General features: G+C 36.7%; 1 protein-coding gene across 3 annotated transcripts in view; it reads left to right on the top strand.

Moving 5' to 3' along the window:
• Nucleotides 1–26,458, top strand: part of UBQLN1 (ubiquilin 1) — a 49,176-nt gene that overhangs the window by 10,093 nt on the left and 12,625 nt on the right. For all 3 annotated transcript variants that reach the window (XM_032634057.1, XM_032634060.1, XM_032634058.1), the window contains exons 2-6: nt 18,503–18,654; nt 19,747–19,862; nt 24,058–24,320; nt 24,791–24,949; nt 25,122–25,356. In XM_032634057.1, the coding sequence (XP_032489948.1) occupies nt 18,503–18,654; nt 19,747–19,862; nt 24,058–24,320; nt 24,791–24,949; nt 25,122–25,356 (925 nt within the window). The remainder of the gene's footprint in view (nt 1–18,502; nt 18,655–19,746; nt 19,863–24,057; nt 24,321–24,790; nt 24,950–25,121; nt 25,357–26,458) is intronic.

The raw sequence follows: 26,458 nt of genomic DNA, 5'->3' as shown, positions 1-26,458 counted from the left end.
TCCCTCCCTATCCCACCCCTCCAGGCGGTCACAAAGCACTGAGCTGATATCCCTGTGCTATGCGGCTGCTTCCCACTAGCTATCTACCTTACGTTTCCTAGTGTATATATATCCATGCCTCTCTCTCGCTTTGTCACAGCTCACCCTTCCCCCTCCCCATATCTTCAAGTCCGTTCTGCAGTAGGTCTGTGTCTTTATTCCTGTCTTACCCCTAGGTTCTTCATGACATTTTTTTCTTAAATTCCATATATATGTGTTAGCATACGGTATTTGTCTTTCTTTCTGACTTACTTCACTCTGTATGACAGACTCTGTGTCTATCCACCTCATTAGAAATAGCTCAATTTCGTTTCTTTTTATGGCTGAGTAATATTCCATTGTATATATGTGCCACATCTTCTTTATCCATTCATCTGATGATGGGCACTTAGGTTGTCTCCATCTCCGGGCTATCGTAAATAGGGCTGCAATGAACATTTTGGTACATGACTCTTTGAATTATGGTTTCCTCAGGGTATATGCCCAGTAGTGGGATTGCTGAGGTATATGGTAGTTCTATTTGTAGTTTTTAAAGAAAACTCCATACTGTTCTCCGTAGTGGCTGTATCAATTTGCATTCCCACCAACAGTGCAAGAGTGTTCCCTTTTCTCCACACCTTCTCCAGCATTTGTTGTTTATAGATTTTTTGATGATGGCCATTCTGACCAGTGTGAGATGATATCTCATTGTAGTTTTGATTTTCATTTCTCTAATGATTAATGATGTTGAGCATTCTTTCATGTGTTTGTTGGCAGTCTGTATATCTTCTTTGGAGAAATGACTATTTAGGTCTTCTGCCCATTTTAGGATTAGGTTGTTTGTTTTTTTGTTATTCAGCTGCATGAGCTGCTTGTAAATTTTGGAGATTAATCCTTTGTCAGTTGCTTCATTTGCAAATATTTTCTCCCATTCTGAGGGTTGTCTTTTGGTATTGTTTATGGTTTCCTTTGCTGTGCAAAAGCTTTGAAGTTTCATTAGGTCCCATTTGTTTATTTTTGTTTTTATTTCCATTTCTCTAGGAGGTGGGTCAAAAAGGATCTTGCTGTGATTTATATAATACGGTGTCCTCCCTATGTTTTCCTCTAAGAGTTTGATAGTTTCTGGCCTTACATTTAGGTCTTTAATCCATTTTGAGTTTATTTTTGTGTATGGTGTTAGGTAGTGATCTAATCTCATACTTTTACATGTACCTGTCCAATTTTCCCAGCACCACTTATTGAAGAGGCTGTCCTTTCTCCACTGTACATTCCTGCCTCCTTTATCAAAGATAAGGTGACCATGTGTGTGTGGGTTTATCTCTGGGCTTTCTATCCTGTTCCATTGATCTGTCTTTCTGTTTTTCTGCCAGTACCATACTACCTTGATTACTGTAGCTTTGTAGTATAGTCTGAAGTCAGGGAGCCTGATTCCTCCAGCTCCATTTTTCGTTCTCAAGATTGCTTTGGCTATTCGGGGTCTTTTGTGTTTCCATACAAATTGTGAAATTTTTTGTTCTAGTTCTGTGAAAAATGCCATTGGTCATTTGATAGGGATTGCATTGAATCTGTAGATTGCTTTCAGTAGTGTAGTCATTTTCACAATGTTGATTCTTCCAATCCAAGAACATGGTCTATCTCTCCATCTGTTTCTGTCATCTTTAATTTCTGTCATCAGTGTCTTATAGTTTTCTGCATACAAGTCTTTTGTCTCCTTAGGTAGGTTTATTCCTAGATATTTTATTCTTTTTTGTTGCAGTGGTAAATGGGAATGTTTTCTTGATTTCACTTTCAGATTTTTCATCATTAGTGTATAGGGATGCAAGAGATTTCTGTGCATTAATTTTGTATCCTGCAACTTTACCAAATTCATTGATTAGCTTTAGTAGTTTTCTGGTACCATCTTTAGGATTCTCTATGCATAGTATCATGTCATCTGCAAACAGTGACAGCTTTACTTCTCTTCCGATTTGGATTCCTTTTATTTCCTTTTCTTCTCTGATGGCTGTGGCTAAAACTTCCAAAACTATATTGAATAAGACTGGTGAGAGTGGGCATCCTTGTCTTGTTCCTGATCTTAGTGGAAATGCTTTCAGTTTTTCACCATTGAGGATGATGTTGGCTGTGGGTTTGTCATATATGACCTTTATTATGTTGAGGAAAGTTCCCTCTATGCCTACTTTCTGCAGGGTTTTTATCATAAATGGTTGTTGAATTTTGTCAAAAGCTTTCTCTGCATCTATTGAGATGATCATATGGTTTTTCTCCTTCAGTTTGTTAATATGGTGTATCACATTGATTGATTTGTGTATATTGAAGAATCCTTGCATTCCTGGAATAAACCCCACTTGATCATGGTGTATGATTCTTTTAATGTGCTCTTGGATTCTCTTTGCTAGTATTGTGTTGAGGATTTTTGCATCTATGTTCATCAGTGATATTGGCCTGTAGTTTTCTTTCTTTGTGACATCCTTGTATGGTTTTGGTATCAAGGTGTTGGTGGCCTCGTAGAGTGAATTTCGGAGTGTTCCTCCCTCTACTATATTTTGGAAGAGTTTGAGAAGGATAGGTGTTAGCTCTTCTCTAAATGTTTGATAGAATTTGCCTGTGAAGCCATCTGGTCCTGGGCTTTTGTTTGTTGGAAGATTTTTAATCACAGTTTCAATTTCAGTGCTTGTGATTGGTCTGTTCATATTTTCAATTTCTTCCTGATTCAGTCTTGGCAGGTTGTGCATTTCTAAGAATTTGTCCATTTCTTACAGGTTGTCCATTTTGTTGGCATAGAGTTGCTTGTAGTAATCTCTCATGATCTTTTGTATTTCTGCAGTGTCAGTTGTTACTTCTCCTTTTTCATTTCTAATTCTATTGATTTGAGTCTTCTCCCTTTTTTTCTTGATGAGTCTGGCTGATGGTTTATCTATTTTGTTTATCTTCTCAAAGAACCAGCTTTTAGTTTTATTGATCTTTGCTCTTGTTTCCTTCATTTCTTTTCCATTTATTTCTGATCTGATTTTTATGATTTCTTTCCTTCTGCTAACTTTGGGGTTTTTTGTTCTTCTTTCTCTACTTGCTTTAGGTGCAAGCTTAGGTTGTTTGAGATGTTTCCTGTTTCTTAAGGTGGGCTTGTATTGCTATAAACTACTCTCTTAGAACTGCTTTTGCTGCATCCCATAGGTTTTGGGTCGTCGTGTCTCCATTGTCATTTGTTTCTAGGTATTTTTTGATTTCCTCTTTGATTTCTTCAGTGATCACTTCGTTATTAAGTAGTGTATTGTTTAGCCTCCATGTGTTTGTATTTTTTACAGATCTTTTCCTGTAATTGATATCTAGTCTCATGGCGTTGTGGTTGGAAAAGAGCCTTGATACAATTTCAATTTTCTTAAATTTACCAAGGCTTGATTTGTGACCCAAGATATGATCTATCCTGGAGAATGTTCCATGAGCACTTGAGACAAATGTGTATTCTGTTGTTTTTGGATGGAGTGTCCTATAAATATCAGTTACGTCCATCTTGTTTAATGTATCATTTAAAGCTTGTGTTTCCTTATTGATTTTCATTTTGGATGATCTGTCCGTGGGTGAAAGTGGGGTGTTAAAGTCCCCTACTATGAATGTGTTACTGTCGATTTCCCCTTTTATGGCTGTTAGTATTTGCCTTATGTATTGAGGTGCTCCTATATTGGGTGCATAAATATTTACAATTGTTATATCTTCTTCTTCGATCGATCCTTTAATCATTATGTAGTGTCTTTCTTTGTCTCTTCTAATAGTCTTTATTTTAAAATCTATTTTGTCTGATATGAGAATTGTTGCTCCAGCTTTCTTTTGGTTTCCATTTGCATGGAATATCTTTTTCCATCCCCTACTTTCAGTCTGTATGTGTCTCTAGGTCTGAAGTGAATCTCTTGTAGACAGCATATATATGGGTCTTGTTTTTGTATCCATTCAACCAATCTGTGTCTTTTGGTGGGAGCATTTAGTCCATTTACATTTAAGGTAATTATTGATATGTATGTTCCTATTCCCATTTTCTAAATTGTTTTGGGTTCGTTATTATAGGTCTTTTCCTTCTCTTGTGTTTCCTGCCTAGAGAAGTTCCTTCAGCATTTGTTGTGAAGCTGGATTGGTGGTGCTGAACTCTCTCAGCTTTTGCTTGTCTGTAAAGGTTTTAATTTCTCCATCAAATCTGAATGAGATCCTTGCTGGGTAGAGTAATCTTGGTTGCAGGTTTTTCTCCTTCATCACTTTCAGTATGTCCTGCCACTCCCTTCTGGCTTGCAGAGTTTCTGCTGAAAGATCAGCTGTTAACCTTATGGGGATTCCCTTGTGTGTTATTTGTTGTTTTTCCCTTGCTGCTTTTAATATGCTTTCTTTGTATTTAATTTTTGACAGTTTGATTAATATATGTCTTGACGTATTTCTCCTTGGATTTATCCTGTATGGGACTCTCTGTGCTTCCTGGACTTGATTAACTACTTCCTTTCCCATATTAGGGAAGTTTTCAAATATAGTCTCTTCAAATATTTTCTTAGTCCCTTTTTCTCTTTTTCTTTTGGAACCCCTATAATTCGAATGTTGGTGCGTTTAATGTTGTCCCAGAGGTCTCTGAGACTGTCCTCAGTTCTTTTCATTCTTTTTTCTTCATTCTGCTCTGCAGTAGTTATTTCCACTATTTTATCTTCCAGGTCACTTATCCGTTCTTCTGCCTCAGTTATTCTGCTATTGATCCCATCTAGAGTATTTTTCATTTCATTTATTGTGTTGTTCATCATTGTTTGTTTCATCTTTAGTTCTTCTAGGTCCTTGTTAAATGTTTCTTGCATTTTGTCTATTCTATTTCCAAGATTTTGGATCATCTTTACTATCATTATTCTGAATTCTTTTCCAGGTAGACTGCCTATTTCCTCTTCATTTGTTAGGTCTGGTGGGTTTTTATCTTGCTCCTTCATCTGCTGTGTGTTTTTCTGTCTTCTCATTTTGCTTATCTTACTGTGTTTGGGGTCTCCTTTTTGTAGGCTGCAGGTTCGTAGTTCCCGTTGTTTTTAATGTCTGTCCCCAGTGGCTATGGTTGGTTCAGTGGGTTGTGTAGGCTTCCTGGTGGAGGGGACTAGTGCACAGGCCACATTTTTAACATGTGATATAATATCTGCTTCACTAGATTGTTTGGAGGATTTCATGAGATAATATGTAAAAGTACCTGGCTCAGAGTTTATATACTTTACTTGTATTGGTTTCTTTCCTCCTGTACGCTTTTGTTTGCCAGTGAATTGAGTCTTAATTTTTTTGTAGTAGAAGGAAGAATGTGAGCTTGTGTAAGTGAAGCATTTAGTTTGTGGATGTTAGATTTAGGTCATAGAAACTCCTAGAAATTACATTTTTATTGATAATGCACTATAACATTTTTGACTGAGTGTTCAGTTTTATATTTATAAGAAGGTGCCCTTTTCTCATATAGCTGCTTATGTCTCTAGTTTATCTTATACCCAACATCTTCGTGTAAGATTTATGCAATGTTTTTTTTTTAATATATATTTTTAAAATTTATTTTTGGCTGCGTTGGTTCTTTGTTGCCGTGTGCGGGCCTTTCTTTAGTTGTGGTGAACGGGGGCTACTCTTCATTGGGGTGCGTGGGCTTCTCATTGCGGTGGCTTCTCTTGTTGCGGAGCACGGTCTCTAGGCTTGTGGGCTTCAGTAGTTGTGGCTCACGGGCTCTAGAGCACAGGCTCAGTAGTTGTGGCACACAGGCTTCGTTGCTCCGTGGCATGTAGGGTCTTCCCTGACCAGGGCTCAAATACGTGTCCCCTGCATTGGCAGGCAGATTCTTAACCACTGCGCCACCAGGGAAGCCCCTATGCAATGTTTTTTAATGAGGGTACTTTAAGGTTACTCAGACTCAGGCATTTGTTGCAATAAGTTTTATGTTTCTGCAGACGAATAGTGTTTGTGGACTGCCTCTGTCTAAAGCTGCTTTGAGAAGTTTTAAGATAGCTAATTGTTTTTTTTCCTGAGTCAGTATTACTTAGTTTCTGATTTTTTGTTGTAGTATACAATAAAAGTTTAGTAAGTAAAACAGACATAGAAGTAAAGTTCAAATGTTAGAGATCAAATTTTGGAAAATTTGAAGCCACTGTAAGCTATTTCCTCTGCCTTATTTTAGAGTGCAGAATAGAAGTTTAAGGATATATGAAGTATGTGCAGGATTTTTGGCTCTTCTACAAACATAACATTGTTTAAGTTGATCATATTTGGATTAAAATTTTATAAAATGCAGCTTATTTGGAAAAGTATAGCATATCTCTTTGATATGGTACAGTTAAACACTAAGATTTATTCATTTTTGTTTCTAGTGGAGTGGCAGGCAGCTGAGCGTCATAATCCTTGGGTTTTGTAAGTTTGTTCCAAGCTTTGGGTAACTTACTCAGAGTAAGTGAATATTACATTAGTCTATTTGGGAGTAGTTCTAATACCTAAATTGTTTGACATCGGTTGTTTGAAATGTAAAATTTATTTGTATAAGAATTAGATTATAATAAGTAGTCAGATTATACAGTTTCCCTTTGTATGGCACTAGAAGTATAGCTGTACCCTATCTGTCATAATGCTCTCCAACTTTCACCATGAAGTGCTATAAACTCATACTTTTGAATTGCCTTAGGTGCCCCTCAGAACCAAGAGTTCAATGAGGCTAGAGGATCCTAGTATCAGTGATGCTAATTTTCAACAATGCTGTGGTTCTGTAGGAGGAAGTTATTTCTTATGGGTCTTGTTAAGGACTTTGGTTTCTTGAGATTTTGTTGTGAGGATTGAATGAGATGATGTGGGGGTGTGGTTCCAGGCACAGTGTAGCTGCTAAATTAGCAATGAATGTAAATGCTTTTTGAACTGTGTGCCTTAGGATTTTACTCTTTTGCATCTAGGATACACCATAGAGAAGCCCCTAGTCTGTCCAGAAAGCCCACCTATCCTTCCTAACACTGACAACTCATGGCTAGTAGGATTCCAGCCCTTAAATATTACTAAGGGCTCAACTAAACTATTCACAACTGTTCTATAAGCATTTGATGCTAGATAATGATGTTCATGGATGACCGTCTCTTACTCTTGAGTGATCATTCCTGCTGTGATTTACGCCTTATAGCCATTCTGGTCTGCTACCTAAAACTAAGGTATCTTCCCCCCCCCCCCAGACAAATTTTATTTATTTATTTTTAAATTTTTATTGGAGTATAGTTGATTTCCAATGTTGTGTTTTCAGGTGTACAGCAAAGTGAATCAGTTATACATATACGTATATCCACTCTTTTTTTACATTCTTTTCCCATATAGGTCATTACAGAGTATTGAGTAGAGTTACCTGTGCTATACAGTAGGTTCTTATTGGCTGTCTATTTCATGTATAGTAGTGTGTATATGTCAATCTCAACGTCTCAATTTATCCCTCCCCCTTTACCCCCTGGAAACCATAAGTTTGTTTTCTACATCTGTGACTCTTAAAACTAGGGTATTTTCATCCGAATTTGCTTCTGATGACCTACCCAAGACCAGGTATATGATAGATTTCTGGCTAGTTGAGTCACTTGAAATTGGATGCTCAGGAAAGTTGGTCATTTACATTTCGACTTTCTGCTGTTTCTTATGTGTAGGGCATTCACAATCAACTTTGAAACCTATTTTAATTTAAGTATAGTACAGAAGAATGCACACATAAATGTACAGCTTCATTTATTAGCACAAAAGTTAGAAGCAGAATATTATCAACTTCCCAGATGTCACTTGTGATCCCTTACAATCACCACCTCCTCTTAACTACAACTTTTCTCACTTTTGACACTATGGTTTTTGCCCCTTTTTTTCTCTTTTAACTTATGTTAATGATAACTTATGTTAATGAAATAACGTAGTTTATTGTCATTTGTGATTGGCTGCTTTTGCTCTACATTGATCCATGGTGACATGTGGTTGTAGTTCATGTGTTGTCATCATGTGTAACAGTCTATTGAATATATCACAATTTGTTCTACAGTTGAAGGTTTGGGTTGTTTTAAGTTTTGGGGTAATAAAGTTTGAACTTCCTTGAACGTGTCTTTTGGTGTACCTGTGAACACGTAATTCGTTAGATAAAATCCCAGAAGTGGAATCGTTGAGTCATACAATAAGCATAAATTCAGCTTCTACTGTGAAATGTTTTTCTGAAATATGTGAATTTATACTTCTGTTTGCAATATATGTGGATTCCAGTTGGTCCAAATCCTCTGCAACAGTCTGTAACAGTCTTTTTAAATAGTACAACCAGTTTGTTTATTTATTTATTTATTTAGGCTGCATCAGGTCTTCGTTGCAGCACATGGGATCTTTTGTTGCGGCACCTGGGCTTCTCTAGTTGTGGCCAACGGGCTCCAGAGCATGTGGGTTCTGTAGTTATGGCGTGCGGGCTTAGTTGCCCTGTGGCATGTGGGATCTTAGTTCCCCCACCAGGGATCGAACCCTCATTCCCTGCATTGGAAAGTGGATTTTTAACCACTGGACCACCAGGGAAGTCCCTGTAACAGTCTTCATACTGGACTGTTCAGTGGGTGTGTCACTGGTTTTAAAGTTACCTGATGTTGTTAATTAGGATGAGTCCCCTTTGTTTGTATTATTGGCCATTTAGATTTCATTTTTGTGAAGTTCCTATTTCAGTCTATTGACCAGTTTTCAGTTGGGTTGTGTCTTGCTGATTTTCATGCTTTATGTATAAAATCTGGATTCAAGCTCTCTGTTGGTTTTTGGTATTGTAGATATTTTTTCTCTGTTGCTTATCTTTTTACTCTATTAATGATAGTTTAATTTATTGTGCCTTTTTTATGGCTAAATCTTTTTGTGTCCTGTTTAGGAAATCTTTTCCAATTGAACTAATATTTTATTGATTCATCTTTTTGGTACTGTTTAATTGCAAGGTACTGTTTAATTTGCATGTAGTTAAAGTACATACTCCATATGATTTAAAATTTTTGAAATATGTCGACTTACTTTATGGCCCAGTATATAAGTTTGTAAATGTATTTATAAAGAATACTTATTCTGTAGTTGTTGGGTACAGTGTTCTATACATGCCAGTTGGGTCATCAGTTAATTTTGTTGTTCAGAGCTTTTATATCTTTTTTTTTTTTGCCCTATTTTATTCTATCAGTTACTGAGGTAAATATGCTAAAATATCTTACTGTACTTTTGGATTAGTCTGTTTTTCTCTGTAGTTCAATTTGATTTTTGCTTTATGTATTCTGAAGCTATATTATGTACATATACACTTAAAGTTTTATCTTCTATGTACATATACACTTAAAGTTTTATCTTCTTGTGAGTTGAACACTTTATAATGTTGAAATGTCCTAGCTGCTTTTGTATTAAAGTTTGCTTTTTCCAGGGAACTATATTCAATATCGTGTGATAAACCATAATGGAAAAGAATATGAAAAAGAATGTATATATATGTATAGCTGAGTCACTTTGTTGTACAGCAGTAATTAACACAACACTGTAAATAAACTACACTTCAGTTTAAGAAAAAAGTTTGCTTTGTCAATTAGAGTAGCCTCATTAACTTTATTTGGTTAATTTTTACATGGACTATCTTTATTCATTCTTTTTATTTTCAATCCTTCTTTTCCTTAGTAGTTTATGTATATATCTTTTTTAAGCAGCATGAAGTTGGGTTTTTAAATCCAGTCCGGCAGTTTTATCTTTTTAACACATAGTCTGTTATGTAATCACTGATACATTAGGTTTACGTTTACCATTATACTATTTGATTTCTGTTTTTCCTGTCTCTTATGTTGCTTTTTTCTCTTTCTTTTGTATTGTTTCGTATTATTCCAATTGTTCCCCCCCTTTTTCCCAGTTTCCCCTTTTATTAGGTTGGTAGATGCATGCTGCTTAAACTATTCTTTTAGTAGTTATCCTAGAGATTACTATATGCATCTTATAAAATGTCTAAATCAGTAAGTACTTGTACTTTCCAGTTAATTCAAAAACCTTAAAACAGTTGAACACTGTTCACCTGCCTGTGGACTACACTTGATCTTCCTTCCTTCCTTCTTTCCTCTCTTATTTTCTTCCTTCCAACACAAGACATTGTTACTAATGCTTTATAAAGTCGGTTTTTATTTCAATTTATTCTTTCTATTTTTTTATTCCTTCATCTAGGAGAGGATCATTTTCTTCTGTCTGAGGAACATTTCCTGTAGTCTGTATATGCTGGGTAACAAATGCTGTTTTTGTGCGTCTGAAAATGTCTATTTTGATTTCATTTTGAGGGATTTTGCACTGGGTATAAAATTTTAGTTTGGCAGTTAATCTTCCCTCTTTATAATTTTTTTCTTAATTGTTTTTTTCTTGTTTGTGTGTGGTACTCGGGCCTCTCATTGTTGTGGCCTCTCCCGTTGTGGAGCACAGGCTCTGGACGCGCAGGCTCAGCGGCCATGGCTCACGGGCCCAGCCGCTCCGCGGCATGTGGGATCTTCCCAGACCGGGGCACGAACCCGTGTCCCCTGCATCGGCAGACAGACTCTCAACCACTGCGCCACCAGGGAAGCCCTTTTCTTAATTTTTAAATCATGGATAATTTTAAATATACAGAAGTAGAGATAATCCTAAATTAGCTCCACCATGAATCCTTCACCCAGCTTTGACAATTAATTTTGGAGCCAGTCTTGTTTCAGGTGTACTTTCCCTTAAGGCCCCTCTACATACCGCATTATTTTGATGCATCTCTTATGCCTTATATCACTTCATCCTTTAATATTTCAGCATGTATCTCTAAAAGCTAAGGATCCCTTTAAAAAATGCAATATATTATCCTGCTTTACCAATTAATAATGTCTTAATTTCACCAGTCCAGAATTTCCCCATTGTTTCAAAATGATTTTTTAAGTGTAATGTTGGCATGGATTTATTACTATGTAGTTTTAACTTTTGAAAAATACTTTACTTTTTTGAGCAGTTTTAGATTTACAGCCAATTGAGCAGAAAGTACAGAGTTCCCATACTCCCTGCTCCCCCTACTTTAACCTCCCCCACCATCGACATCCTGCTCCAGAGTGGCACATTTGTTACAATTAATGGACCTCTATTGACACATCATTATCACTCAAAGTTCATAGTTTAAGATTCACTCTTGGTGTTTTGACAAATATATAGTGTATGTGCTCTACCTCTAACCTAACTCTTGGCAACCACTGATCCATTTACTGTCTCCATAGTTTTGTTCTTTCCAGAATGTCGTCTAGTTGGAATTATACAGTACGTAACCTTTTAGCTTGGCTTATTTGACTTAGTAGTATGCATTTAAGGTTCCTCTATGGTTCTTTTCATGGTTTGATAGCTCATTTCTTTTTATTGCTGAATAATATCCTATTGTCTGGATGTACCAAGGTTTATTTATCCATTCACCTGTAGAAGAATTTCTTGGTTGCTTCCAAGTTTCAGCATTAATGAATAAAGCTGCTATATACATCTGTGTGCAGGTTTTGTCTGGACATAAGTTCTCAATTCCTTTGGGTAAATACCAAGGAGAGGGTGATTGCTGGATCGAATGGTAAGAGTATGTTTAGTTTTGTAAGAAATTGCTAAACTGTCTTCCAGAGTGGCTATACCATTTTGTATTCCTATCAGCAGTGAATGAGAGTTCCTGTTGTTCCATATCATTGCAGCATTTGGTAGTGTTATCTGTTTTGGTTTGGCCATCCTAGTAGTTGTATAGCGCAGTCTCCTTATTTTAATTGGCAGTTCCCCTAATGGCCTATGATGCAGAGCATCTTTACAGATATGCTTATTTGCCATCTGTATATCTTCTTTGATGAGATGTCTGTTAAAATGTTTTGCCCATTTTTTAATTCAGTTGTTCAGTTTCTTGTTGAGTTTTAAGAGTTCTTTGTATACTTTGGGTAACAGTCCTTTATCAGATGTGTCATTTCCAAATATTTTCTCTCAGTCTAGCTTGTCTTCTCATTCTCTTGCAAAATATTTTTTTTTCAAGTGGGATCCAAATAAAGCTCACACATTGCAAGGGACTGATAAGTTTCCTATTTTTCCTTTTCTGGCAAGTATGCTTTTATTTCTTCTTCCTGCCTTGTTGCATTGGCTGATGTTTTTAATATGCTGTTGAATAGAGTGAATAAAGAGCAGACATCCTTGTTTTGTTACTGATCTTAGAGGGAAAGCATTCAGTTGTTCACCATTACTACACCAAATTGTAGATATTTTGTAGATGCGCTTTATCAGATCTGGGTAGTTCCCTTTTATTCCTGATTCCCTGGGACTTTTGTCATGAATGAATAGTTTCAAATCCTTTTTTACTATTGATTGATAAGACGGTGTGGATTTTCTTTTGTCAGTGTGGTGAATTATTGATTTTTCAAATGTTGACTTACTTAGCGGCACATTTCTAGGATAAACCTAACTTGGTAATGAAGAATTACTCTTGTTCTATATTGCTGGATTTGTTTGCTAGTATTTTACAGAGGATTTCTGCATCTGTGTTCATGAAGGATATTGGTCCCTAGTTTTCTTTTCTGGTTTTGGTATCAGGGTAATATTGGCCTCACAAAGTAAATTGAGCAGTGTTTCCTCTTCTGTTTTCAGAAGAGAGTGAATGAGTTCTGGCAGCTTGAATCTTTCAAGAAATTGGTCCATTTCATCCAAGTTGTCACATACTTGCATGTAGTTTTCCTTATTCTATTAATAAAATCTGTGAGGTCTGTACTCATTTCCTTCTGTTGTTCCTGATATTGCTAGTCTATGTCTTCTCTGTTTTTTCCTTGGCCATTCTATCTAGAGGTTAATCAATTTTACTAATATTTTAAAAGATTTTTCTCTGGGCTTCCCTGGTGGCGCAGTGGTTGAGAGTCCGCCTGCCGATGCAGGGGACACAGGTTCGTGCCCTGGTCTGGGAAGATCCCATATGCTGCGGAGCGGCTGGGCCCGTGAGCCATGGCCCCTAAGCCTGCGCGTCCGGAGCCTGTGCTCTGCAACGGGAGAGGCCACAACAGTGAGAGGCCCGCGTACCGCAAAAAAAAAAAAAAAAGATTTTTCTCTTATTTTTCTGTTTTTATTTTGATTTCTGCTCTTATTTTTATTTTTTGTTGGGTTTCATTTGCTTTTTGTCTAATTTCTAAAGGTTGAAACTTAGATTACTGATTTGTGATCTTTCTTAAATTTAAGCCTTTAATACTATAAATTTTCCTAGGCATTGCTTTAGCTGCATCTCAGAAATTTTGACATATTGTAACTTCATTTTTGTTCAGTTGAAAATATTTTCTAATTGCTCCTCAAGACTTTCTTTTTGACCCATGAATTATTTAGAAGTATTTTAATTTGGGAGTTTTCCAGATATCTTTCTGTTACTGATTTCTAGTGTAATTCCATTATTGTCAAGGAATATACTTATATGGCTCAATTATTTAAAATTTCCAAGGTTTGTTTTTATGACCCAGTTTATGGTCTTACCTTGGTTGAGTGTCCCTTGTGTACTTAAAAGTATCATTTCATCTATAGGTTCCCCTCTGCTTTTTCCTCATAGCAATTTATTTGTTAAGGACACCTTTTTTGTTGACTTTAGTAGCTGTATCCTTTTAATGTCACTTAATGTATTCCTTTGTTGCCTACAAATCTGGGGGAAATTTATTAGACCTAGAGCAGGCAGTGGTTCTTAGTAGTATCCATCAGAATCACCTGGGAAGCTTGTTAAGCCATAGATTACTGGGCCCCATCCTCAGAGTTTCTGATTTGGTTGGGGCCTGAGAATTTGCATTTCTACCAAGTTAACCTGAGAATGGTGAATGTTGCTCACCTGGGGACAACACTTTGAGAAGTACAGCAGTTTCTCAATCTTGTTATTGATTACATTTTGAGTTGGAAAATTCTTTGTTGTTGGGGCTGTCCTGTGCATTGTAGGACGTTCAGCGTCTTCGGTCCCTACCCACCAGTGGTTAAGCCCTGTTGTGACAACCAGAAATGTCCTTAGACATTGCCAAATGCTTCCCAGGGCAGATAGAGACCTCCATTCACTTTAGGAACCGCTGCTTTAGGGTGACTAACTGGGGAAAACTCTTAGATCTTTATCTCTAAGTTCTTTTATTTTAGCCTGGTTAGATTCTCCTTGGAGACACTATATATTACAATCTTTCTGCTTGGATGTTGAAGGTCCAGATGCCAGCATTCTGTTTGATGGGTGTGAGGTGAAGGGGGAAAGGCTCAGTATCTGGTATGTCTCTGTTTACTTAATCTTCTGTTTTTAGTGTTTTATGTCTGTTCTTAATGTGTCTGGTGTGTTCTTTAGTTCAGAGACCCTCCGTTCCCCTTCCAGAGAGAAGAAAAAACTTCTAGTCTTTTGTTGGGTTTGGGGAGGGACAGTTGCTTACTTAGTGTGCAGTGAAGATGTGTCTGCTTCTTAGACTTTCAAATCCCGTTATTTTAGCCCTTAGGCACCTCTCACCTTATACCTTATCCTCAGCCTCTGGTGGTACCATGTCGAGTCTTCCAGGAATTCCGTAGATTGTGGGGATTGAATTAGCTTTTAGCTTGGCTTTCTGTATTGCCAGTTCAGGATTCAGTTCTCTTGGGTCCACTGGATGTCTGGGTTGAAAACTTTGTTCCAGTTAAGACCAAAAGGTCTCAATTTGTTCTGTTGTATGAGTTTCTGCTTTAAAAATTTCTTTGTGCAGATCGTATGTCTGATAAGACTTGTATGTAGAATATATAAGGAATATTTACAACACAATAATAGGAAGGCAAATAACCTAATTAAAAAATGACAAAGGATGTTAATAAAGTTCTCCAAAGAAGATATATAAATAAGCACATGAAAAGATGCACAACATTGTTAGCCATCAGGGGAATGCAAATCAAAACTACTGCACATCTACTAGGATGGCTATTAAAAATACCAGTCAGGTAATAAATATTGGTGAAGGCATGGAGAGATTAGAACCCTTATACATTGCGGGTAGGATTGTACAATGGTATAGCCATTAGCCACTTTGGATAACACTTTGGTGGTTCCTCAAATGATTAAATCAAGAGTTACCATATGACCCAGTAATTTAATTCCACATCTAGGTATATACCCAAGAGAAATGAAAACATTTGTCCACAGAAAAACTTGTACATGAATGTTTATAGCAACATTATTCATAGTAGCCCAAAGGTGGAAACAGCCCCCATGCCCATCAGTTGATGAATGAATAAACAAAATGTTGTATATTCATACAATAGAATGTTGTTTGGCCATAAAAAGGGATGAAGTATTGATATATACCATGACATGGATGTACCTTGCAAACATTGCATATTATATGATTTCACTTATTGTGAAATGTCCAGAATAGGCAAATCTACTTGACAGAAAGTAGATCAGTGAGCGGTTTCTTTTTTTGTTAAATTGGTATCTGTGGAGTCACTGACTTTTTTTTTTTTTTTGGCCGTGCCACGCGGCTTGCAGAATCTTAGTTCCCCAACCAGGGATTGAACCTGGGGCCCTGGCAGTGAAAGTGCCTAGCCCTAACCACTGGACCACCAGGGAACTTCCCGATTAGTGGTTTCTTATGGTTTGGAGTGATGGGAGAATAGGGAGGTGATAGCTAAAGGGTACTGGTTTCTTTTTGAGAAGATGAAAATTTCAAAATTGACTGTGGTGATGGTTGCACGTATCTGTGAATATACTAAAAACCATTGTACACCTTAAATGGGTGAATTGTATATGTGAGTTAGTTATATCTCTATAAAGCATGAAGAAATCTTTCATTGTTTTTTCAGTGGGCATTTGAAAGGATGTAAGAGATGTGTGTCATCAATCTGGCATCTTACCTTCAAGTCCTAAAATGTGCTAAAATGCTATATAATTGTATGTTAAACAATTAAATTATATGTTTTGGAATGACATGAGGTGTATCAAGGATTCTGAAAAGGATATCTTAGTTTAAGGTTAAGAAACACAAACTTAGATTAACCTCATTTTACATATGAAAATGTTTTGATGTTCTTGAAGTCAGACCTAGATTTCAAGCTTAACCTAGCAGTTTATTAGCTGTGTCACTGTGAGAGGAGGGGGACATATTGAACCTCTCTGTTTCTATATCTGAAATAGGATTAAAAGTCATCTTCAGGGCTTCCCTGGTGGCGCAGTGGTTGAGAGTCTGCCTGCCGATGCAGGGGACGCGGGTTCGTGTCCCGGTCTGGGAGGATCCCACATGCCGTGGAGTGGCTGCGCCCGTGAGCCATGGCCGCTGAGCCTGCGCATCCGGAGCCTGTGCTCTGCAACGGGAGAGGCCACAACAGTGAGAGGCCCACATACCGCAAAAAAAAAAAAAAAAAGTCATCTCTTCAGTTACTCAGGATTAAAAGAGCTGGCATTGTAGTAGCTACTATTTATTGACCACCATGTATGTGACTGATGCTTGAATTTTACATACATTCTCATTCAGTCCTTATAAAAACGTGTGCTCTGCTCGTTACCTTATGACTATTTCTAATAGCTGCCAAAGGGAGAATGAGATGTTTAATAATAGGAGAATGGTTAAATCATGATTTGACTTAACTTCTTTATATAGAATATTGTGCTAATGGTACTTTAAAAATATTTTTCTTGTTGGAAATTGCTTACCTTAGGTAAAAGGGTTATATATCATTTATTTCCTTTCTTTTTAAATTAGTTTTTATTGGAGTATGGTTGCTTTATAATGTGCTAGCCTCCACTGCACAACAAATGAATCAGCTATACACATAAAGACATCCCCTCCCTTTTGGACTTCCCTCCCATTTAGGTTACCACAGTGCATTAGGTAGAGTTCCCTGTGCTGTACAGTATGTTCTTATCAATTGTCTATTTTATACATAGTATCAATAATGTATATGTGTCAATCCGTCTCCCAATTCCTCCCACCCCACCCCTTTCCCCCATACATTTGTTCTCTATGTCTGTGTCTCTATTTCTGCTTTGCAAATAAGATCATCTGTACCATTTTTCTAGATTCCACGTATATGTGTCATTATATTTGCTTTTCTTTTTCTGACTTACTTCACTCTGTATGATGCTTTTTAGGTCTGTCCATGTCTCTATAAATGACCCAATTTCATTCCTCTTTATAGTTGAGTAATATTTTGTTGTATATATGTACCAGATCTTCTTTATCTGTTCCTCTGTTGATGGGCATTTAGGTTGCTTCCATGTCCTGGCTGTTGTAAATAGTGCTGCTGTGAACATTGGGGTGTATGTGTTTTTTTGAATTATGGTTTTCTATCATATATTTTCAAATGAAGGAAAGTCAGATGGAAAAGGTTCAGAATATTTACTGCGGTATAATTTCGCATTATCTATATGATTTTTTTAAAAACCAGTTGGTTACATTGAATGTTGTAACTTGATTATGGAAAATTTCATTTATACACAAAGGTAGAATGTGATGAACTTTTGTGTACCTCTCATTTTCAACAGTGATTGACATATGGCCTATCTTGCTTTATATTTGTATTCCTCTTCATCTCCCCTCCTGCCCCTGCAAGAAAATGTTAGATATCATTTACTGTGTCTTTCCACTTACTGTGACAACCAAAAATATCCCCTTTTATTTCCAAAACATTGTCTTGGCGATAATGCTATCATCTATCGAGAGCCACTTCTGTAGGGCATTGGTGTCTGTAAGGCATTGGGGTAAGATGTGATTCTTTGAATTTCTTTACCACCCTGAGGTTTCCTGACTTTGACAGTGGAGTAAAAAAACCTAAGTATACAGGTGATTTTGATGAAGGTTTGAGAAACTGATCTAGTGTAGAATAAGTAAGCCTTTCTTATAGTATGACACTCTTTTCTATTCTCTGTTTTTGCATTTTATTCTTGTCCCTGGGAAGCCTTTCTTCAGGTTTTCCTGGCTACTTTATAATTAGTTTTCACTGGAAAACTTTCTCTAACTACCCTTTGTGCTTCCTCTGTACTTTGTGGTTTACTGACTGCTCGCCTTCAGGGAAAGACTTTTGCTTTCTATCTTTGCATCTGCATGATACTGCTTGTTAATAAATGTTCAATGAAAGAGGTGGGGCGTAAAGTCAGTATAATTGGCTTTCTTTATATTGAACTAGAAAGGAGCAGGATTTGAGATGGAAATCTGAGGAAAAGATTATTGTAAACTTGGTAAGAGCTATGTGTGGCTTGAACTACGTTTAGCACCATTGATATAAAAAGAATAAGGCTATGACAAAGAAGTGAATTATTGGATCTTAGCAGAAGATTGAATATAGGATATGTACATCTATAATAAAATGTTTGCATTAGAGATGAGTGAGGTGGTAACACTCATTTCCCACTAAGATCAAGATATGGACACAGAAAGACTATGTCTTTATATTTGAATTGTTGCAGTATCTGTAGTGGGGGCTTCTTTTGAGGTACTTTTCTAGAAACTAGACTAGATGATGTTATACAAACATCCGTAATACATATTTATTTTATCTTATTTAGTTCAAGGAAGAAATCTCTAAACGTTTTAAATCCCATACCGACCAACTTGTGTTGATATTTGCTGGAAAAATTTTAAAAGATCAAGATACTTTGAGTCAGCATGGAATTCACGATGGACTTACTGTTCACCTTGTCATCAAAACGCAAAACAGGTATGTTTGTAGAAGACATTCAACTTTAAACCATGAATAAACGTTTACATTTCTCTCTTAAAAATAACCAGTCTTGGCTTTAAATGGCTTTCTGTCATTAATATGTAAATGGATTAAAATTCATTTATTTGCTGCTCACGTAGATAGCAAATGTTTTAATGATTCAGTAATGCTAATGCTTACACATCTCATTTTAGAAGGTTTATCATTATTGAGTTATTATTTGAATTACAAAACAAGCAAATTAATGTTTTTAGCTATGTTTTTTGTTTAGAGAGATTTTTGGACAGAGATCAGGGGTGACTCATCTTCTTGGCAAAACACAAATTAGTAACCATGTTTCATTAAATCTAAGGCACCATTCAGTTTTTAAGAGATACCTTTATTTGTGTACCACTAAGTAAAAATATCGTCAATCAAATTGGTGTATTTTCTTTTCACTTAAAATTATTTTATACTTAGTGAAAGAGCTCCTAGAGCTCCCTTAGACTTATTTAGATATGGTATTTTATCATCATTCAGATGAAATGAGATTCAGAACTCTTAACTGGTGTCACATGGAATGGGTTTCCAATAAACTCTCCTTACTTTTTACTTAAGGATATTAAGTAATAATCAGTTATTACTTGTATTGATTTCTCAGCCTTCTTTTGGTGAAGTCTCTCTTTATTTTTTACTTTTAACTTTTTTAGTTTCTGAGTAAAAGTGCCCCCCCAACCCTCAAGAACTTAGAAAGGGGTAGATAAAAAGTAGCTTATATAGTCAAGCTTTGTGATTGTGACCAGTCATTGATTCTCTTCTGTGAGGTGACCTGTCTCCCTCTCTTACGTAATCAGTATGATTGAAAGTAATAAAATATTTATGACAGTATACTTCAGGAAGGGCAGTTGAAATATAGTTTGGATTTTGTGGGGTTTTACTATGTTTCTTTATATTTGTGTTCCTAGTGCTTAGTTATTTCAGGGTATTTACTCTATGATAATTTGAGTTGTTCTGAAAACTTAAACTTTATTTCTGCATATTGGAGTTCCAGAGGTTCTTTTGAAATAATTAGCTCCAGTGTTTATACCATGATATAATTATTTTTCCTAGGCCTCAGGATCATTCAGCTCAGCAAACAAACACCAGTGGAAGCAATGCTACTGCATCATCAGCTCCTAATAGTAACTCCACATCTGGTTCTGCCACTAGCAACCCTTTTGGTTTAGGTAAGTATCTTTAGTCATTTTTTATAAGGATTTTTAAAAAACTTCCTTCCCCCCAGGGTAGTTTTAAATAAAATGATAGAATTAAACATTAAGTCACTTTAGCAATGAAAACAAAAACTTGTATAGCTTATTTCTGTAGTTGTAGGTATTAAGGGAGTAGTAGTTGGAAATACAGATGTACTTGCTTAGCTTACATTTACATATAATAAGTGGTCAGTAAGTGACACATTTCTTTTCAATAATGAAATGTATGTATACCTGATCCGACCACCACATAATTGACTCTGGAGAGGATTAGCTAGTTGTTGATCATAAGCTAACCCCCTGAACACAATTTTCTTGTTTGTAAAATGAAGGGATCAGATTGCATTAGTGATTTCCTAACTGTTCTGAATGCGCACAAAAAGGCCTGGGCCTGGGAGCAAGCCCAGTGGTTAAGAATCTTCTGCATCAGCTAAAACTATCAATTGTTTTCTTATATCAGTTTTTACACTGAGGTTCTTTGGGAGTATTTTTTTGGGAAAAGAGTGGTCTGAAGCTAACAAAAGTTGAACTAGGTAGATAAATGGCTTAATGCTTCTTTCAGTTCCGAAGTTGTATGACAAGTATAGTACCTTGAAATGACATTTAAAAAAATATGTACAGTTTTCACATATCGAGGATCAAACCTTCCACCTCTTCCAGAAAAAGTTTTTTAGTAATGGCATGGATTCACATTTGCCTTTTTTTAAATGCTTGATGCTCTTATTTTTTAAAATGATCTTGGGTTAAATGTGTCTCTTTTGGTTGAAGCAGATGAGTTTTAGATGGCAAAATTATTAACATGAACAATCTAGAGAGATTAGGATGAAATTGTTTAGTGTTCGGACTCATGAAAGGTGTTTTTGAGGTAAGTCTCTCCCCTCTTCCCTCATTTTATAGGCAAAGAAATTGAAGCCCACGGAGGCTTTTAGTTAATTTGTCTGAGGCCATACATCTCCCTAGTCTCTTCATTTCTTATCTCATTCCCACCCTCTCCTATCTTAGTTACTTTTCTCCATCAGTTATTCCACTTACCCTACATATTCAGCTTTTCTTTTGCTGTCTCTTTTCGTTAAGGTCTATTCCACGTTTAAAAGCCACAGAATCCCACTACCACCTTTCTTTTGCTTCCTTTGTCAGCTATCTTTGGAAAAGGCATTTTCTGTTTTCTGTCTATATTTCTCTTTCACTAAGTTTGCTGTGCTCCATTTCTTGTCCCCATCACTTTACTGAAAATTCCCTAGATATAGTCACCATTGACCTCTTAGCTTGCCAAATTTAGTGGACACTTTTTTAGATTTTTAGATACTTAGATTAAAAGAAAGTGATTTAAAATCTAATTCACTCTCTTCCAATGCATACCAGTCTTTCCTTGAAATTTTTTTTTCTTTAATTCCTGATATTCTTTTTCCCTGGTTAATTTTCTGACCACTTTTTTTCTCTCTCATTTGTGGGTCTCTTCTTCCTATTCCTTATATTAGTATTGTTCCCCAGAGTTCTGCCTTGTTTTTCTTCTCTTCTTTTACTCTATTTTCCCCAAGTGACATTATCCTAACTATAACTTGTTGACTCTCAGATCTTTACCTCAGCCCACATCACTTCTGAACTCCTTGCCTTGTATTCAGCTCTCTTTGATACTGCCTGATGTTCTCTGAGTCCGTTAGCCTGTATGTGCCTCCTTAGAAAGCAAAGAAGAACAAAACAAATATAAAAACTCATCATCTTGTCTCAAACTACTACCTCTCCCCAACCAAATCTTTTAGTCCATAAAATCTTCTCTATCCCACCCCATGCAATTATTCTATTCTGTTGTTACTTCCTTGATGTAGCTCCTCAACTTTTAAAAATGTTTGCTCTGTGTCATTTCCACACTGTTATTAGAATATCTTAAGTGACTGTCTTGCTTTTAAAATCTTTCAAGACTTTGTGATGTAGTCCCCGTCTACCTCTCCATCCCCATTTCTTACCGTATCTCAACAGTTATACTAGTTAGGATAGGCAATCCTGTGGTAATAGATAACCCCAAACTCAGTGGCTTATTACCACAAGCTTAATTTCTTGCTCTAAAGCTTTTCTTCATTCTTCATTTTTAAAAAAAAATTTATTTAATTGAAGTAGAGTTGATTTACAGTGCTGTGCCAATCTCTGCTGTACAGCAAAGTGACTCAGTTGTACACAGAGACATTATTTTTTTATATTCTTTTCCGTTATGGTTTATCACAGGATATTCAGTATGGTTCCCTGTGCTATACAGTAGGACCTTGTTGTTTATTCATTCTAAATGTAATAGTTTGCTTGTGCTTCATGTTCTTCACTGGTCAGTGAGGCCTCCATCTACATAGTTCTCAGGGACTCAAGCTAATGGAATTCTGCCATCTTGTAGCTGCACCATTTGGAATGTGGCAGAATAGACAGCTAAAGTGTCCCAAGCTGGACCTTGTATTCTGTACTTGGGCCAGAAGTGACACACATCATTTCTTGCAATCCTTTGGCCATAACTAGTCACATGGGCCTGTCCAACTGCAAATGAAATAGAATGCTGCACGTGAGATGTTTGGTGAGCACTGCTGTCTGCCCTTTTGGTCATGCTGAATTGTTTGTGGTTTCAAGAATACAGCAATTCTCACATTTATATCTGTGCTTTTGTATATAATGTTTGTTGTGCCTAGTATTAAATCTTCCAGCACTCCCTACTTCTTGCAACTTACTCATTTTCCAAGTTCATTAAATGTCATCTTGTGGGAAAGCAGCCATTTCACTTAGGTACTATATTATCGTGATATCCTGTGAATGTCTCTTTTGAAGTACTTATTCTGCATTTGTTTTCTTTGTCAGTCTTTCCCACCAGATTGAGTTCTGAGGGTATACTTGTGTCTTTCTTGTCACCTTATTCCCAGCATGTAGCACAGGGCTCAGTAAGTGAGGAATGAATGCATTTGGCTGGTTATATAATTTTACAAAGTTTTACAATAAGCACTTAATCATCCTCTTGGATCTGTTAGGTTTCTCCATGATTTAATTCCTCCAGAGAGACATCTATTTTCATGATAGGCAGCAGCTCTGTTCCAACCAGTCATGGGTGAATTCTACTTGCTAAACTTAAAGTAGTCTTCTGGAAAGAGATTATTAGAAGTATAATCTGTATATTTTTCATTTCTTCCTTTGCGGACATATTCCGGGGTGTGTTTCTGACACCAGCCAGTTCTCCAACACTGCCTGGGTGGGTATCCAGTAGTTCAATTTGGACACTGCCTACTTGGAGTTAGTGTCAGATCCCACAAGTTAAAGGACTTAGTCCCCCATGACTGCTCCTACTTCAGATACCAGTCCAGGTCTCAGGCTACCAGTACTTCTGACTGGCAGGCTTTAAATCAGGTGTTCCCACAACCCCCTTATCAGGTTTGGTAATTTGCTAGAATGGCTCACAGAACTCAGGAAAACACTTTACTTAAATGTACCAGTTTATTATAAAGGATACGTCTCAGAAATAACTAAGTGGAAGAGAAGCATAGGGCAAGGCATGGGGGGTGGGGGAAGAGTGCGGAGCTTCTATGCCCTCTCTGGGCATGTCCTCCTAATAGCACCTAGATGTGTTCACCAACCCAGAAGCTTCTGAACCTCACTGCACAAGAGTTTCACAGAACTCCATCTCTATATCCTCTTCTAAGTCCTGGATGGGGCTGAAAGTTCCAACTCTCAAATCACTTGGTCTTTGTGGTGACCACCCCATCCTGAGGCTGTCTAGGGGCTCCACCCTAAGAAACATCATTAGCATAAATGAAGTGTGATCCAAAGGGGCTTGTTACAAATAACAAAAGACATTCCCTTCAGTCAGGAAATTCTAAGGGTTTTAGGAGGTCTGTGCCTAGAACCAGGGACAAAGACCAAATATATTTTTGTATGATACTACACATAGGAAATATATATTTATTTGGTTTTATTACTTATACTTAAATATCAAAGTGAGTGCATTTTTTACAAGTCTGAATTATAGAAATTAAACATGTACTTATGAAAGTAATAGGAATTCTATTTTTGCTTTAAACTGAATGGTTTTCTGTTAATAGGCTGTTGATTCAGTTAATATTTTTGCATCTTCATATTTTAGCCTAGTCGTATTAATGATAAAACTTCTGAATTTCATTTATGTGTGTTTTTCTCTTTATCTTCTTAGGTGGGCTTGGAGGACTTGCAGGTCTGAGTAGCTTGGGTTTGAATACTACCAACTTCTCTGAACTACAGAGCCAGATGCAGCGGCAACTTATGTCCAATCCTGAAATGATGGTCCAGATCATGGAGAATCCCTTTGTCCAGAGCATGCTTTCAAATCCTGACCTGATGAGGCAGTTAATTATGGCCAATCCACAAATGCAGCAGTTGATACAGAGAAATCCAGAAATTAGTCATATGCTGAATAATCCAGATATTATGAGACAAGTATGTGGAAAGTTTCATTTAGCTAAGAAATTATATACTTACTTCTTCCTATTTAATTTTCTGTATTTAAAGAGCTTGCCATATTTATAAGCTAAAAAAAAAATTCCTAATCCTTGTTCAGGAAAACTCAACAAAGCTGTAATTCGAACTATTTGAACTTTGAATTTTATGCTGTATTTTAAAGATTTTTGTAAATAGTTATTTTGCAGATTTAAGAAATAAAAAGAGTCCAATTCAAGAGATGGACAGTCATGCATAGCAAAGTGCTTCTCTTTTGATGTTATTTGAATGTTAGCTTTTTGAGGTGATTTCCAACAGGAATTATTCAGAATAATTTTCTGATTTAAATATTGAAGATTGCTAATTCATAGAATTAGAAAACTTATGAAATTAACTGTGGCAGTTAATAGCTAAAATAGTTCATGTGTATTTCAGCACCTTTTTCCCCCCCCCGGAAATCTTTTTCTTAGACATTGGAACTTGCTAGGAATCCAGCAATGATGCAGGAAATGATGAGAAACCAGGACCGAGCTTTGAGCAACCTGGAAAGCATCCCGGGGGGATATAATGCTTTACGGCGCATGTACACAGATATTCAGGAACCAATGCTGAGTGCTGCACAAGAACAGGTAATAACACAGGCTCTGAGGCTCAGGCCAAGGCTCCTGTTTTAACATAAATATGTGTGTGGTTGAGGGTTGCCTTTATATGCAGAAATGCAATTTTCATTAACAAAGAGTTCCATATCTGTTACTTAAAACAAAAGCTTATTCTTTATAATTTTTGTGTCTTTTATTACAGTTTGGTGGCAATCCGTTTGCTTCCTTAGTGAGCAATACATCCTCAGGTGAAGGTAGTCAACCTTCCCGTACAGAAAATAGAGATCCATTACCCAATCCATGGGCTCCACAGGCTTCTCAGAGTTCATCAGCTTCCAGTGGCACCACCAGTGCCGTGGGGGGCACAAGTAGTGGTGCTGCCAGTGGCACTGCCGGGCAGAGTTCTACTGTGCCAAATTTGGGGCCTGGAGTAGGAGGTATGCTCATAACAACTGATACTTTTTCCCTTTGTTCTCACTTATTCGGACAATGAAAACATATCTTATACTGTTATCCGTAGTGCTTTTGTGTGTGTATGAGGAACAACTTTTGTGAACTATCTTTTCATGTTGCAAGGTGCTTTTTTTGTTTTTTAAGGATGCTTTAAATACATAATAATTAGTGTTAATCACTTGTGTGCATTTTAGTGCATGAGGTTACTTGAAGGTTTCCAGAGGCAGTTTTGTGGTTTTCTCTTCTCATAAGATGGTTTGGGAGAAGTGGGTTGTCTTCTCCTTTCAACAGCATAGGAAAACTGAAGTGTAGGGGTAACACAGTTACCTGTGTACTTAATCACTGGGACACATTTTCCTTGGCTTTAGTCCAGTTTTGTGTTCTTTTATAGAAAACAATGGGTATCCACTCCTGACACCAGGACTAAACTAGCTGCATCAGAGTACCTGCCAGTTTTGTTTAAAAATCAGATTTCTAAGTCTTAACCTCAGACCTTAAGGATCAGAATCTGCCACAGTGGAGTTTAAGATCTGTGTTTGTGTAAAGTTACTAGAGATTCTGATGTGTGAGCAGGTTAGGAATTTACTTTTGGTCATTTTTCTGTAGACCAGACTCAGTAAGTGGATATCCTTTTCAACTATTTAGATGTTTAACATGTTAAGAATTAGGTCCAAAATCAGTAGCCAGAATGATGATTTTAGTCCTAAAAGTTAGCATTTAAATGAGAAGAAATGAAAGCACAGAGCCATGTCCCTAAGGTGAGAGTGATTAGGTATGTTTAAAAGGATACCTATGTTTTGGCAGAGGAAATAGAAAAATGAGATGCTGGATGAGGAATTTAAAAAAATTCACTACTGAGAGGAAATAATCAGAATGGTCACCGTAGTATATATTCCTTTATAGAATACAGTGGATATCATCAGGTTTTTGGATAAAATACAAAATCTTTTTATAAAAATTTAATACCATTTAAAAAAATTAAGGTATGATTGACATATAACGTATTAGCTTCAGGTGTCAGGTGTAAAATGTAATGATACAATATTTATATAGATTACAAAATGATCACTGCGATAAGTCTAAACA

Source organism: Phocoena sinus, chromosome 6, assembly GCF_008692025.1.
Source record: "Phocoena sinus isolate mPhoSin1 chromosome 6, mPhoSin1.pri, whole genome shotgun sequence".
NCBI classification, from domain to species: domain Eukaryota; kingdom Metazoa; phylum Chordata; class Mammalia; order Artiodactyla; family Phocoenidae; genus Phocoena; species Phocoena sinus.
Note: the sequence above shows the minus strand (reverse complement) of the source record. Positions and strands in the feature narration are given on the sequence as shown.